The following is a 16,068-nucleotide window of genomic DNA, read 5'->3' as shown; positions in this document are numbered from 1 at the left end:
AAAAAAATTCACCATGATCAAGTCAGCTCCCTCCCAAAGATGTAAGGATAATTCAACATATGAAAATCTATCAATGTAATCCACCATATAAATAAACTGAAAAAAATATGATAACCTCATTAGATGCTGAAAAAGCATTTGACAGAATCTAACACCCCTTTCATGATAAAGGTCTTGGAGAGATCAGGGATACAAGGATCATATCTAAACATAATAAAAGCAACATACAACATGCTGACAGTCACCATCAAATTAAATGGAGATAAATTCAAAGCAATTCCACTAAAACCAGGACCAAGACAAGGCTGTCCTCTCTCTCCAAATCTATTCAACATAGTTCTTGAAGTTCTGGCTACACCAATAAGATAACAATGATAGATTGGAAACATGTTGATGGCCTGAGAATTTTATAAGGAATGTCATATCAATAGTAAAAGTTTTTTAAAAAAAAGACTTTTCCATGAACATGGTACCAAGGTAAGAAAATCATAAGAAAATATACTACTTGTTTTTGATATAATCAAACACTACTACCTGAGAAAGTAACCCAAAGGGTACTCAAAGGAATGGAATTGGGCAGATGGATGTGTTCCATTTTGTAGAATGTGGAAAACTAAAATATGTATACCACACCACTGATACCTATTCAGGTTTTCAATGGGCAACTGCTTTCAGCTCGGAAAAGGCTGATTCAGTAATCACACTTTTGCTAGAAGTTATGGTCATCATGGGTATACCTGTACAAATAAAAACAGACAATGCTCCAGCATATGTCTCTAAGAAAATGAATCAGTTTTTTGCTTATAATATAAAACATATTACAGGTATATCACACAATTATACAGGCAGTTGTAGAAAAATCAAATTGAACTCTGAAGGCTATGTTAAATAAACAGAAAGGGATGATGTATACCCCCAGAAATAGATTTCATAATGCTTTATTAACTTTCTAAATGTTAATGAGAAAGAAGCAACAACTGTGGAGAAACACTGGATAGTAGAAAAAAACAAAAGAATTAAATCAGCTGATATATTTTAAAGATGCACTGACTTCAGAATGGAAAACAGAACATATATTACCTTGGGGAAGGAGTTTTGCTTTTGTTTCCACAGGAGAAGAAAAGTTAGGGATACCATCAAAATTGATAAAAATTCAATTTGAACAAGAGACATCTCTCAATTAGAAGAGCTGATAGATCATTTAAACTAAACTAACATATAAAACTAACAAATGCTTTTCATTTGATCACTATAACTTGCCCAAAGACAATCTCCTCAAAATTAGGGTTGGGGAAGGGTTTTGTTTCTGTCTTTTCAAGAGAATAAAAGTATTCAGCTAAGGAATCTGAAGACCACTGGACAAATGAGACATCTAAGGAAAAAGACAAATCATCCAGAAAAAAAAATGTGTCAAAGAAAAGAGTAAATTGGCCTATTGGGATATCCCATTTCCAACAGGATAAAACGTTATAAATCTTCCTAAATGTTTGTTTCTGCTATTCTTTTTTTTTTTTTTTTTTTTTAAGACAGGGCTTCTCTGTAGCTTTGGTGCCTGTCCTGACTGGCCCTGAACTCACAGAGATCCTCTTGTCTCTGCCTCCCAAGTGCTGGGATTAAAGGCGTGTGCTACCACTGCCTGGCGTTTCTGCTGATCTCTACAGACATATAATGCAAATATGTCTTTTTGTGGTCTCCGTCTAATTATAATTGAAGCTGGCTTTGGAGTTCAAGTGGGCTCTCTCCTTCTCTAAACCTAAGCAAGTTTATTAAAGTAAAATCCAAAATCTCCATGTCATGTCAGTAGAGCCATAAATAATACGGGACAGAAGAAAAACAAATATTTAAGGACAACTTTATTGATACTAAGCTCATAATTCTTTGGTTTTATAATGACTCTATAGCAGTTTTTCTTAAGGTTATACATTTTATAAGGTTTACATTTCATAAGATTAATATATATTTTAAACTTTTGTCATGATATTAATGGTCATATAGAGTACTAACTAATTCTAGAAAAAGGTTTCATCTACTTTCCTGTACATGATTTTGGGCTTAAGTCTCTATCAGTTTTCTACAATGAATCATGAGCAGGTCTAACAGCGACTTTTGAAGTCTCCAAAAGGAGGATGGGGGCCCAACAATGATGATTCCTCCAGGACTATAACACCACTAAGCTGAAAAACACCGTGTAAAGATCAGCTTTGGACTACAAACTGCTTAGAACAATTTCGAGGTGTCTAACTGAGATGATCCAGCCTAACAGATTACTCTAGCCAGAACTTTGAGAGTAACCCTGCACTTTCCATGTGCGCAGAGACTGGACAACAAATGAATGGTATAGTTACCTCTCCCAAGACTTGACAACCCAAATTTTTCTTTTCAGGATCCCCTAAAGAAGCCCTCTTCCCCAGACAGCAGAAAGTAAATTTAAGAAGACAAAAACCATATTCCCAAGATATGGGGTGGGTGGCTTTTATTCTTTCATTTTGTTACGGATATTTGTCACTATTTAAAAAAAAAAAAAGAAAACCAAAGAAAATTAGATTCAAGGTTCTTGTTTGGAAAAGGAAAAAGAGGGATAAAGATATAATAGGATAAAAGGGTAGGTTATTGAATCTACTCTGAAAAGAAATAAGATAAAAAGATAGACTATTGAGTCTACTTTTAAAAAGCAACCACTATTTTTAAATATTTTACATTGGAGTGGACTTATGTGTGTTGTATGCAAATTTTGTATATTGATACAAATTTGAGATTAATTTGGTAGAACGTACTGACATATACTTCTTGTTCAAGGTATTATACCTAAACAAGTCATTTAACAATGTAATACAAATTTCTATTCCTTGAAAATTATTATTACCAACTGTTTAGGATAATAAGGAAATACAGGTTAGTAGATAATTACCTATTACAACTGATTTTGTAGTCAGATTAGGTATGTTTTCAAGGTCATACAAAAATATACTTTAGATAGATAGGTCAACTTCAAACACCTCAGAGATCTACCAAATATGGCATTTAAGATATTTTAATAACATATGCTCTTTTTTGTTTGTTTGTTTGTTTGTTTGTTTGTTTAAAAGACAATGAGCCACGTCTGTTCCTGGTAGAACCAATCTACTTCAGAGAAGATAATGGACATAGAAGAAACTCCACATGGAGTTTACTTTCTTTGTGGCAAATCTAAGCCAGTGGGCAAGAAAATGCCCTTGGCTTGACTGCTGACAGTATGTTGTCCTAATTGGACAAGCAGGACACAAAAAAGAGTGACTGCCAGACATTGTCAAGACAAAGTGAAACAGCCCTTCAGAATATCCTGCTTCACAGAATAGTCTGTTGAATATTCTAGGCCTGTAGTCTGAAGATGGATGCACCAATATTGACGAGAAACTTTGGGTGAATGTCCAGGCAGCCAGTTGTTTCTTTGTTTCTGTTATATTTCTTACATTTATTGGAAGTTGTTCCTTGCACTTTCTGCTTACTCAGTTAATATTATTTCCTTTTTGAATCACTGAGGGAGTTGATGACTAGATAGTTATAGTTTTCCTTGATTACCAGATGCAGAAAGCAAGTTTTATGATGGAAAATAAATTAGGTAGAAGACTTTGGATTCACCAAGATAGGATAGCTAATGGAGTATTTTCTCTGATTTTGTCAAATGTAAATGGACTAGACATCACTGATGCATTTATTACCTGTATACATTATATATTGTTATTGTATACATTATATACTGTTATTGCCTGTATACATTATATATTTTATTGTTATTATATATTGCATTGTATAGATTGTTATTGCATAGTTTTTCTTATATTAGTTATAACCATCTTTATTTTAGACAAAAGATAGGAAATATAGTGGTATCTTTTTTGTGTTTTAATAAATAAAGCTTGCTTAAAGATCAGAATTCAAGATAGCCACAATAGCTAGCCATACAGGCTAGAGAGTGGTGGCACACACTTTTAATCCCCAAACAGACAGAGGTAGGCAGATCTCTGTGAGTTCAAGGCTATCCTGGGCTACACAAGACTGATCCTGGTAGTGGTGGTTCACACCTTTAATCCCAGCACTGGGGAGGTAGAGACAGGAGCAAAATGGCTGGCTAGAGAGAGGAAGGAATATAAAGGGGAAGAGACAGGAACTCAGTGGAGTGTAGAGTCTGAAGATTTGTGGAGATAGGATCTTGCCCTTTCGGTCGAAGATTTGGTAAAGGTAAAAGGTGTCTCTAGTGATTGGCTGCTTTACTTTTCTGATCTTCAGCTTGAACCCCAATTTCTTTCTCTGGATTTTTATTATTCATGCTACAAGAAGCTACAACAATATACTCAAGTTCTAAAAGACCATGAATGCTAGCTCAGACTAAAGTGCCCAGCAAAACTGTCAGATATAGTTAAAAGATAAACAAAAACTTTCCATGATACAAATATTTTAAAAAAAAGTTGTGTCCAACAAACTAGCCCTGTAGAGAATACTGGAAACAATATTTAGTTCTGAAGAAAGGAATAAGTATAGCTTATGATGCTATAATTATTGGTACAACTAACAATACAAACAACTAAATCAATAAATAAAATACAATGACTACAATCAATACATACCTTTCAAAAACAGCTTTAAGGCCGGGCGATGGTGGTGCATGCCTTTAATCCCAGCACTCGGGAGGCAGAGGCAGGTGGATCTCTGGGAGTTCGAGACCAGCCTGGTCTACAGAGCTAGTTCCAGGACAGGCTCCAAAGCCACAGAGAAACCCTGTCTCGAAAACCNAAAACAAAAACAAAAACAAAAAAAAAAACCCACCAAAAAACAGCGTTATGGCCACAATTCTCCAATCAAGACACAAAAATATATCCCTTACTGTCCACAAAAAAACTTACTTTAGCTTTAAATATAACCATCTTAAAGTAAAAGGTTAAAAAAAAGTATTCCAATTAAATGGAACCAGGAAGCGAGCAGGCATTGCTATCCTAATATATGACAGAATGGATATGGCAGCTTTCCACTGCATTTTTATTTACAGTACCAAGTGATGGTGACTATTAAAATATGGAATAATAATTTCTGAGTAAGAATTAAAAATATGGAAGTATAATTTAGAGGTAGGCTTTAAGGCATATAATTGTCAGGAGGCTGAGAAGTTGGAGCCCAGCCTGGGGTACAGAGTGAGTTCTAGGTTGGTCTGAGTTACATAGTAGGACTCTGTCATAAATATGTGTGTTTGTCTGTGTGTAAAAGAAAAGATATAGAATGAAGATTGGTAAGTAGGTCAAGCATGTGTAGAAGATACATGTACACATGAAATATAGTGCTTACAGGTGTCTGGATCATCATGGCTCTTTGATCTCTCATTGTTCTTACAATATCTAGTGGATAAATTGGCTGATTACATTCAATGAGACACATGGCAGTTTCCATAGTAATAAGAACCCCAGTCCTTCCAATTCCAGCACTAAAAAAAGAGAGAGAGATGTGCAACATTTTAGTGGTCCAATTGTTAAACTTGTGGTTTTTCTGCAGAAATATCAAAGTACCAAATCACAATAAAGAAAAACAATTTCATTTTAAGGTTTTACTTCATGGAAGAAAGTCAACTGTTAAATATTTTAAAACCATTTTAAAATGCAAAGTAGATCTAAAATAATACATTAACAATTACATAAATGACAATTATGTTTTATATCACATATAAGTCAATGTTTTAAACAAAGTTAATTTATATCGAACTTACCACTGAGATATTAAAAAAAACCTCCTGGATACATAATCTATAAGCATAGCTATAGTAGCTATTGAAGATTTCTCTACTATAAAGAAGCCACAAATATCTCACCATTTTTGACACTGAATCTCATTTGTTTTTTAAAGAAATATTTTATTTTTATGAATGTAAATGTTTTGGCTACATATATGTAAGTACACCATGTGCATGTGCCTGTTGCCTGCAGGTCAGAAGAAGGTAACATCCTCATCAATGGGCGTTACAGATGGTTGTCAGTCACCATGTGAGTGCTGGTTACTGAACCCTGGTCCTCTGTGGAAACAAGTACTTTTAACCACTGAGCCATCATCTCTCCAGCCCTGATACTGGCCTCTTAAATTTTTTTATTAGGTAGAATAAAAAATGATGGATTTCATGACATTTTTCATGTATGATATGATACTTTGCTCATATTTAACCTCCTCCCACTACCTCCCTTTTCCCGCCACAAAGATCTCCCTCCACCATCAGTCTTTTTTGCTTTCAGGTCATATGTATACATTTAAGTACATGTGTATATTTAAATCTAGATACTCTATGACAAAAAATAGAACATTCTAGCTTTCCCATTAACTCTCCCACTTCCCTTTTCTTTCAATCTTGTAGTCTTCTTCTTACTTGCCTGTCATATGCTTTTTTTTTTCCAGTAAATATCAGCAAAAATACTCAAAATTTGTCTTTCTGCACCTGGCTTACTTTAATACAATAATCTGTAGTTCTATCAACTTTGTTATAAATGACATTTTCATTCTTCTTTACACCGAATTCATTGTCCATATGCACATTTCCTCATTCATTCACCTGTTGTTGGGTATCTAGGCTGGTTCCATACCTTGGCTATTGTCATTAGTGTAGCAATAAGTACAAACATTTAAGAATCTCTGTGATGTATGTAGACCTGGCATCAGTGCTTCAAGTATTTACTGAACAGTGATTATATATGATAGTTCCATATTCAGGGAACCTACATACTGATTTCAACAGAGGCTGGAGCAATTTATACTCTCAGTAACAGTGAATAAGGGTTCATCTTCCTCCCCATCCTCACCATCATTTATTTTCTTGATGATGGCCATTCTGAGTGGAATGAGATGGAATGTCATCTAGTTTTAATTTTCATCTCCCTGGTAACTAAAGGATGTCCAACATTTTTTCACACATTCATTGGCTATTTGTATTTATTTATTTATTCATTTATTTATCGTGTACACAGTATTCAGCCTCCTTTTATGCCTGCAGGCCAGAAGAGGGCACCAGATTTTATTACAGATGGTTGTGAGCCACCTTGTGGTTGCTGGGAATTGAACTCAGGACCTCCGGAAGAACTTAGGACCTCCGGAAGAACAGCCAGTGCTCTTAACCTCTGAGCCATCTTTCCAGCTCTATTTGTATTTCTTCTTTTGAGAACTATTAGTTTACTGAGTGGATATTTTGTTATTGTTCTTTCTAGGTAGTATTCCTGACAGATCTCCAGTTGGCAAACAGTGTCTCTTCACACCACTGGTTATTTCCTTTGTCATGCAGGAGCTTTAACTTTGATTCAGTTCCATTTGTTGATTCTTGACATTATTTTATAATTAGTATTGCTAGTACTCTTTTTCAGAAAGTTTCTGCTTGTGCCATGAGTGTTTGACCCATGTTTTACTCTAGGAGTTTCAGATTTTCAAGTCTTATATTAAGGTTTCTGATCCATTTTAAACAGATATTTATGCACTGTGAGAAATATGAATCTAGTCTCATTCTTTTAAAAGTGGCTATCCAGATTGTCCAGCACCATATATTGAGTAGGTTGTCTTTTCTCCAATATATGTGTGATTGGTCACTTTTTATCAACGCAACATGAACTAGAGTCTCCTAAGAAGAAACCAATTGAGGAACTCCCTCCACCGAGAGCCTGTAGGAATATGTTGGTGGGCCATTGTCTTAATTGCTGATTGATATGGGAAGGTCCAGACTACTGTGGGAGTGCCCTTGGCAGGTGCACCTAGGCTATATAAGAAAAGGAGGTGAGCAAGTCAACAGCCCTAAAGGAGTAACCACTGTGGTCATTCTTCAGTTTCTGCAACTAGGTTCCTGCTGTGAGTCTTGCCCTGACTTTCCTCCATGATTAAAAATAAGCTACTAAGGTAAAGTAAATCCTTTCCTTCCCAAGTTGCTTTGGGTAGTGTTTTGATCATAGCAAGAGAAAAATCAAACTAGAGCAGAAGCTGGTACTAAGAGTGAGGCCTTGCTGTGGTGGACCTGACAATGTGGTTTTTATGCCTTATGGGAGAAAGGTGGAGAATTTGAAGCTTTGAGCTGAAAAAGTTATTAAGTGTTTGAAGCTTAATGAGTTTTTAGAAAAAAATGTTGAAAGCAACAAAGATGATGGAAGCCTGACTTGTAAAGTTTCAGAGGGAAGTTAGAGTCCCTCAAAATAGTCTACCAAGGCTGTTCATATGATATTTTGAATTAAGAATAGACTGTTTCTTGTCTGCTGGAGCTGAAGAATAATTTTTTTATTAACAAGAGACCTATGCTACCAAAGAAAAAGTATGTTTTAAACACTTGTAAAATGGTAGAAGTAACTGATGCATTTACTTCTGGGCCCATTATTCTAGTTCACTGGTCTCCACGTCCATTTGATGCCAGTAGTTTGCTCACTATAGCAATGTAGTATAGTTTGAGATCAGGCACTGCGATACTCAGTGCTATGATGAGGAGAGCACTATTTGGGGTCTTTTGTGCTTTCATGTGAGTTTTAGGATTGTCTGTTCCAGTTCTGTAGAGAATGTCATTAGAATTTTGACAAGGCTTATGTTCAGTCTGTAAGATACTTTTAGTAACCCAGACATTTTTACAATTATTCTGGAAATCCAGAGTATGGGGAGGTCTGTTCGACTTTCAGTGTATTCAATTACTTTTTCAGTATTTAAAACTTTATATAAACTGAATTCTTTGTTGACAAATTTGTTACTTGTATATATGAAAGATGCCTATTTTGTATGTTTTTTTCTCTTTTTTTAAATCCTGTTATTTTGCTAAAAGTGTTTTTCAAAGCTAAGTTTTTTCATGGAATCTTTGAGATCTTTCAAATTTGGACCACAAGCCTAGAAATTAGAGCTAATTTAACTTTTTCTATTATGACTTATATCATCTCATTCTCTTATCTCATTATTCTAGCTAAGATTTGAGATTATACTGAATAAAGTATATTATATTGCACTATATTAAATATGCAAATTGTATTGTTCCCGACTATAGAAGAAATGTGTTCAGTTTTTCCTGCATTTAGAATAAAGTTGGCTACAGGTTTGTTGAAGTTCGTCTTTATTATGTTAGAGGCACGGTTCTTCTGTTTTTCCTTTTCATTCCCTCCTCCTTCCTTCCTATAATCTTACAGGTTGTTGTTGTGGCTTGTTAGATTAATAGTCTGTTCTTTCACTTTCACTATCTGCATTAGCAATTGCACTGTCTTACTATGTGTATACCTTGTTCATTTAGTCCTCTCATGAAATTTAATCTCTCCTGTGCTCTCTTGATTGAATCTATCTTTTCTCCTCATTTTTTTTTTTTTAGGATCCCTTTAAATATTTTTGCAATGCAGACTTGGTGATCAGGAACTGTTTTAGTGTTGAAATGTCCTTATTTCTGTTCACATAAGAGGTAGCTTTGTTAGATACAGCAGATTGATTGGTTATTCACGGTCAGGGCTTGAAATATACTATTCCACGCTTTTCTGGCACTGCAATTTCTGATGTGCTTGCCCCCTCGCCAAACAATTTACTATCTCAACCTTGTTTATCAGAATTATTTATTTATTTTGAGGTATATATACACATATGTATTTATGTATGCACATCACATACATTCCTGGCACAAGAAGTCAGAAGAAAGTATCAAGTATCTAGGTTTATAGATAATTATGAGCCACTTTGTGCGTGCTGGGAATCAAACCCAGGCCTTCCACAAGAGCAGCCAGTGTTCTTAACTGCTGAGCCATCTCTCAAGTCCCTATGCCAATGGCTTTATAACTGAGTTGCTATTTTTTTACCTACATTTTTTTCAGAAAGGGGCTCACTATAGCCTTAAACTCACAAGGATCCTCCTGCCTTTGTATCAAGGTATGTTCCACTATGCCTGGCTCTGGTTCTCTTACAGCTTTTTTTTTTTTTTTTTTGGTTTTTCGAGACAGGGTTTCTCTGTGGCTTTGGAGCCTGTCCTGGAACTAGCTCTTGTAGACCAGGCTGGTCTCAAACTCACAGAGATCCGCCTGCCTCTGCCTCCCAATTGCTGGGATTAAAGGCGTGTGCCACCACCTCCCGGCTTCTCTTACAGCTTTTAATACTGATTTTTATTTTATATTTTTGGCATTTTGAGGCATGGAGAGGTTTTCCCCTGGTCATGTAATTTTGGGTTCTAAATAATTCTCGGGCTTAGATGTTTATTTCTTCCCTAGATTTGGAAAACTGCTCTAATTTCATTGACTGGATTTTCTGGCCATTAGCTTTCATGTTGACTCCTTTTACCCCAGATTCTGAGGTTCTGTCTCTTGATTGTGGCCTACAAGTTTTGAAAGCTCTGGTTGTGCCTTTGTTTGTTTGCTTTCAAGCCTTCAAGTGTGGATAGCACTCTTCAGACTGGTCCACAATCCTGATGTTCTTTTATTTCTGTTGTGTTTGCTTTAGCCTATTGGTGCTGCTTTTTACATTCTATATTTTATTAAAAAATTTGCTCTATTGAGATTTTCATTTTCAACATTTCTATTTGTTTTCATTAACCCCAATTTCTTTGATTAATTCCAAGTCCCAATGTTAGTTCACTCATCTGTTTGTTTGTATCTTCCTTGAAGTTATTGATAATTTCTACAGGAAAATGTTTGAATTCACCCAACATTTTATCTGTCTTAGTATCTTTGAATTTAGTAACCGAGGATTATGTCTGTGTCCTAATTTGTGCTTCTGTTGGAGTGGATTTCCATTCAGGTTTTCTTTGGGGATCTGCTTAGTGAGTAGCCGACACTTGCAGGCTAAGCCTTCCTGCAGTACCACTAAGGGATATGAAAACAAATTGGCTCACCAACAGTAACACCACACTGAATGTGACATGCAGTTAAAACTGGCCGAAGCCCAGCCGGGCAGTAGTAGATCACACCTTTATTTCAGTACTTAGGAGACAGAGGCAGGCAGATTTCTGAGTTCAAGGCCAATCTGGTCTACACAGCAAGTTCCAGGACAGCAAGAGATACACAGAGAAACCTTGTCTTGAAAACTTGAAAAACAAAAACAAATAAACAAATAGATCAAAGCCCATAATATACCATTAATGACCAAAGAAGAGAAAGTGGCAAAAGTAATGGAAAGTAAACTGTGAAGTTGACAATCATTTAGAGAAAACATGGAAATAGTAATGAATAAAATAAAGGAAGAAGTCAGTAAAGGAGAGAAAACAGATGCAAAAAAAACCCAATGTTAAATAAAAGGAAAAAGAAGAGTAAACACAAGTTATAAAAGGGAAGAGAAAAAACAGGAGATTAAAACGAGAAAAAGAAAGCTTGTTGAATAATGAAAAACACAGATAAACATAAAAAGGGAATTGAAAAGATAAAGACATAAAAGTTTTATTTTTTTAAGACAGGAATGGCAGTACACACATGTAACCGTAGAATTGGGAAGGTGGAGGACCAAGGATCAGGAGTTCAGGGTTGATCAAATTACAAAAACGGTATAAGACCAGTATAGGTTATATTAGACCTCATTTCAAAAATATTAAAGCAATAAAAAAAAACATCAGTAAGATAAAGTTAAAATACCAACAAAAGTATAGTAGGGCAAAAAATCCAGAGGAAACACAAGGGCAAAAAAAAAAAAAACAAACACCACAATAACAACAAAACAAAAACAAACCAACAACAACAAAAACAAGAAAGAAACAAACAAAGGAACAATTTGGATCTGATTCAGCTTTCCTTACTGGCTAAACTTCAGAGGCCCACAGGGCTATCTTCACTTTATTAAATTCCCATGTCTGTGTTCTAGTGGCCTCTGCTGGTCACACTTAGTTTTGCACTCTAAAACTGAAAATTACATTCCTGCTGTTATATATTACACCGTTCTGAATATCTTGTTATATCAACACAAACACATGAAGATAAAGGTAGTATTACATCAGATCTAAGTTACCAGTTGTAAGACACATTCTAATTTCAGAGATATTCAAATAGGAAAAGAACTAGAAAACTAGCTATTTTTCCCTTCCCATAGTTTATGACACTGTTATATTAGAATATTTCCTTTGTCTTCCACCCTTAGAGCACAGCTTTCACTCTAAATATCACAGTAGTAATCACAATAAAAGGCCAAAATACAGTATGTATTCCCCTAGCAGCCATTATTCATTTATTAAGGGCAGGAAATAAAATACCTGCAATGAACAACAATTGGCTCTTCTTTTCCAGCCCTCTTGTTTCGTACATGACAAACAAAATCCAGAAAGTCACTTGAATCATCAGGTACTCCATGGTCAGGCCAGGCTATGTACTGAATTTGAGTGAGTTGACGACTCTCATTTTTCTAAATGAAAATGAAAAGTTACACATTTTGACATAGGAATTACCTGTAAAGTGTAAACATTCATGTCATTTTACTTTTAGAAGGAGAACATCAACACCTTCCCTTTTCTTCTTGCCATACTGTAAAAATGCACTAAAATCCAGTATTTCAACAGAAGGAAAGGATTTCACAGAAATAGCTGCGACCTTTTAAGGGCTACTTATACTTTTTTGATTTTCTATGTGAATGTATGAAGAGCCTTTCCTTTTTGAACAGGGTCTCTCTCTGAACCCAGCCATTGCTCGTAGTTATGGTGGACCCAGAAAGCCCCAGGGATCATTCTGTCTCTGATATTCAGAGTTGGGTTTATAGGACTTGCAGTTGTGACTGGCTTGTTATATCAGTGCTGGAATCTGAACTCTGGTGCTGAAGACTGTGCAGCAAGTGTTCTTAACTACTGAACCATCATCTTTCTAATCAACAGTCGAGTAATTTTTATTTCACACTAACTCATATTAAAAATAATTTTAGCTTTCAAAGTCTTTACAGACATTCTTGACACCTTACCTCTTGGTTGAATAGTGTCATCTTCCTGAAGATATAGGCAGGGTTTCCTTCTTCAGAGTGGCAGGTGACTTGATAGCATCCATAGGATGAACTTCCTGGGGGTTCTGGCCAATACTGGTGACATTTAACCTGATTACCAACAGGATCAATTACACAAAATTATACACTTAGGTGTAGGAATTTAAATTCTCTGACTTTCAAGTACTTTAATTTTTAAGAACTTTCAATTTTGCAGAAAATAATTAATTTCTCATATACCCTTCACTTAAATCTTCCAACTACTAATGTTTTTGTGTGTGTATGTATGTATTGTATGAATGTGTGCATGCACATATATGAGTGTGCATGTAACACATGTGTGTGCCAATATTGGGTGTCTTCCATCACTAACTTTTCTTGAGATAGGGTCCGTCATTGTTCTTGGAGCTCATCCAATTTGGCTGGGCTAGCTATTTGGACAATGAGCTCAGGGATCCACCTGTCCTGGCCCTCCAGTTTTAGGGCTATAGATACATGCTACCATACCTCTTACATGGGTGCTGGGGACCTGAGTTCAGGTTCCCATGCTTGCATGGCAGGCACTTTACACACTTAGCTATCTCGCCCAGTAATTATTCACATTACAACCCTTTGTAATAGTAAGCAATCTGTTTGCCTATATCCTAATTAGTTTTACCACAGGTGTGTATGAACATGTGTGATATGTACTATTTAATCCTAGTCCTATTATCATATAGCTGGCTCATTTAAAGTGCAATTGCTGCTAGTATAGCTCATAGAACTGTACAACCACCACCCTAAATACTCTCAGGACATTTTTACCATACCCTAAAACCCTATATTCATTAGTATTTGCTGTGCATTCTATTCCATTCCATTCTCTTTCTTAACTTAGGCATCTACTAATCTATTTTCTATACTTATGGAATAGCCAATCCTGGATGTTTCATAAAAGTAGAATCATACAATAATTTTTGTTGTAAGAACATTTCACTTAGTACAATGTTCTCCAGGCTCTTTCAAATTCTAGTATCAGTACTTCAGTTATTATTATCAAATATTCTTCAGTAATTTAAACATACTACATTTTATTTGTTATATGTGAATTTCCATTTCATGGCTAATTCTGTGAAGGCATGGACATCTCTTCAATTCCTTGAGTATATACAGTACTGAAACTGACGCCCTACAGAAATACTATGTTTAACTTTTGATAGCTACCACACTTCTCCAGTGCAGGGCTGCACTTTCTCCACTCTATATCAACACTCTGCCTACCTTTTATTCTACTCAGGCTACTGTATACATAGTAGTGTCTCACTGTGATGTTGATTTACATTTACTTTTGGAAATCCAATATCTTCTTATGTGCTTAACGGACGGTGTACCATCAAAGGTAATTGTCTATTTAGACCATATGCCAAATTTTTAAATCATCTTGCCATTTAACATTTAGCTTGTAAGAAATCTTTACATATTCCATACAAAGGCCTCTTAGATATACATGATTTTAAAGAAAGATAAAAATGATAACATTTTTTAACAAAAGTATGGGTTGAAGTATTTAGCTATAATATCAAGTCATGAAACCATAAGAAAAGATTACAGGCTACAAAAAGAATATTCTGAGTACATAAATACAATGTAATTTGAAAAGAGCCCAAGTAATGGGTAATATTCAACTACAGCTTACTCTGCCACGTTCAACTTGTGTGGTCAACATTACAACCATGGAGGAGCCTTGTTCCCAAGTCATTTGCCAAAAATCTTTGCAAGTGTGTGGTAATGGCCCTTGACAAGCAATGTACTGATTTATAATACTTGAAGAAGGAATTTCCATCTAAAAAGAAAAAGACATTACATTTTTTGCATTTTGACTTTTTACTATGATTGGGAAGATGAAAATCATCCATTAATATTAAACTAAACACAACTAATCTCAATAAACTCATTAGCACAATAATCTTCATTAATAATTTCATCTGTAAAGAAAATTTCCTGGCAAATTTCCAGTCAAACATATTCATCATTCAATTGTGGAGAGAGGAACTTAAAAACAAATATTTTCCAAAACACCACATTTTTTTTTCTTTTTCTTTATTTCTTGGAGACAAAGTCTCACTATGTAGTCCAGCCTCCCAAACATTATAAGAATATATATGACCATACCTGGCATGACTGTGACTTAAAGGACAGCTTTACAGAGAAACTTGTTTTAGAGGCAGAGAATTTGCTAGAAAATATTTTAAAAGTATCTATAAATAGTTTATTAGTAAATTTCCTGAGGAAAAAATTCTCATATGAAATATCTTATAAAAGAACATGAAGAGCTATTAGGATGATGTTTAAACTTGTGTATAGAATGAAATAAGAAAAATATTGGAGAATACAATTAAACTACATTTGAGGTTGATTTTAACAAGGTGATATCTACCCATAGCAATGCAGAGAATACCAAATGATGTATCCTTGATATATCTCTCTCAAACCAAATTTCAGTTATCTAGCTTCTAGTATCTCTTTCACATAGAAACTATTTAAAAATGTAAAACTATTTTTAAAATGATAGCACACAATATATGATCCTATTGTTTAAAAGGTAATGTCAAAATTAATCCCTAAATTTCTTTCTTTTTAATATCCCTTCAGAAAAAAAAACTGTAATTTACTTTATGGCACTGTTAATTTGTTTGTTAGCAATAACAAGGTTAAACTGAAAACTTCTATAAACTTTACATTTTTAGCAAAGTTGAAAATAAGAACAGGAAGAAATGAGAATGTTGGATCAAAGTGTACATATGCATACTTTAAATTCTGAAAATACGATACTTCCTCTAGAGATGTTTTACCCACCTACACGTCAACCAACAACACACAGGATTGTATTTTCAATGATAATTGCTAATATATCTATAATCCCTTATCTATAGTTCTGAAAATACCAATAGTATGAAATGCAAAACTGCTTCTGGTGTTTTAAGACTTGTCCTCGACTTGAAGGCATTTTAAATATGACTTCATTTAAAATCATTTGACAGCAAAATTTGACTTTGACTGACCTAAAAGTATTTATACTTTATTAGTCGGACTCAGAATATTTATATACTATCAATAAAACAATTAACGGGACCTTATCCCATAACCTGCTAGGGACATTACTCCTACAGCATTGGTATATAGACTAAATATACTTTTAAAAAAATCTAAAAA

The 16,068-nt window shown here is 34.8% G+C and overlaps 1 protein-coding gene across 4 annotated transcripts in view; it reads right to left on the bottom strand.

Annotated features, from left to right (window-relative positions):
• Ptpn4 (protein tyrosine phosphatase non-receptor type 4) overlaps window positions 1-16,068 on the bottom strand; it is a 181,470-nt gene that overhangs the window by 22,727 nt on the left and 142,675 nt on the right. For all 4 annotated transcript variants that reach the window (XM_050124440.1, XM_050124438.1, XM_050124439.1 and 1 more), the window contains 4 exons: window positions 14,552-14,698; window positions 12,859-12,987; window positions 12,164-12,312; window positions 5,317-5,452 (listed from right to left, as the gene is read on the bottom strand). In XM_050124440.1, the coding sequence (XP_049980397.1) occupies window positions 5,317-5,452; window positions 12,164-12,312; window positions 12,859-12,987; window positions 14,552-14,698 (561 nt within the window). The remainder of the gene's footprint in view (window positions 1-5,316; window positions 5,453-12,163; window positions 12,313-12,858; window positions 12,988-14,551; window positions 14,699-16,068) is intronic.

Source organism: Alexandromys fortis, unplaced genomic scaffold, assembly GCF_014885135.2.
Source record: "Alexandromys fortis isolate MF-2015 unplaced genomic scaffold, M_Fortis_MF-2015_v1.1 scaffold_232, whole genome shotgun sequence".
Classification (NCBI taxonomy): domain Eukaryota; kingdom Metazoa; phylum Chordata; class Mammalia; order Rodentia; family Cricetidae; genus Alexandromys; species Alexandromys fortis.
Note: the sequence above shows the minus strand (reverse complement) of the source record. Positions and strands in the feature narration are given on the sequence as shown.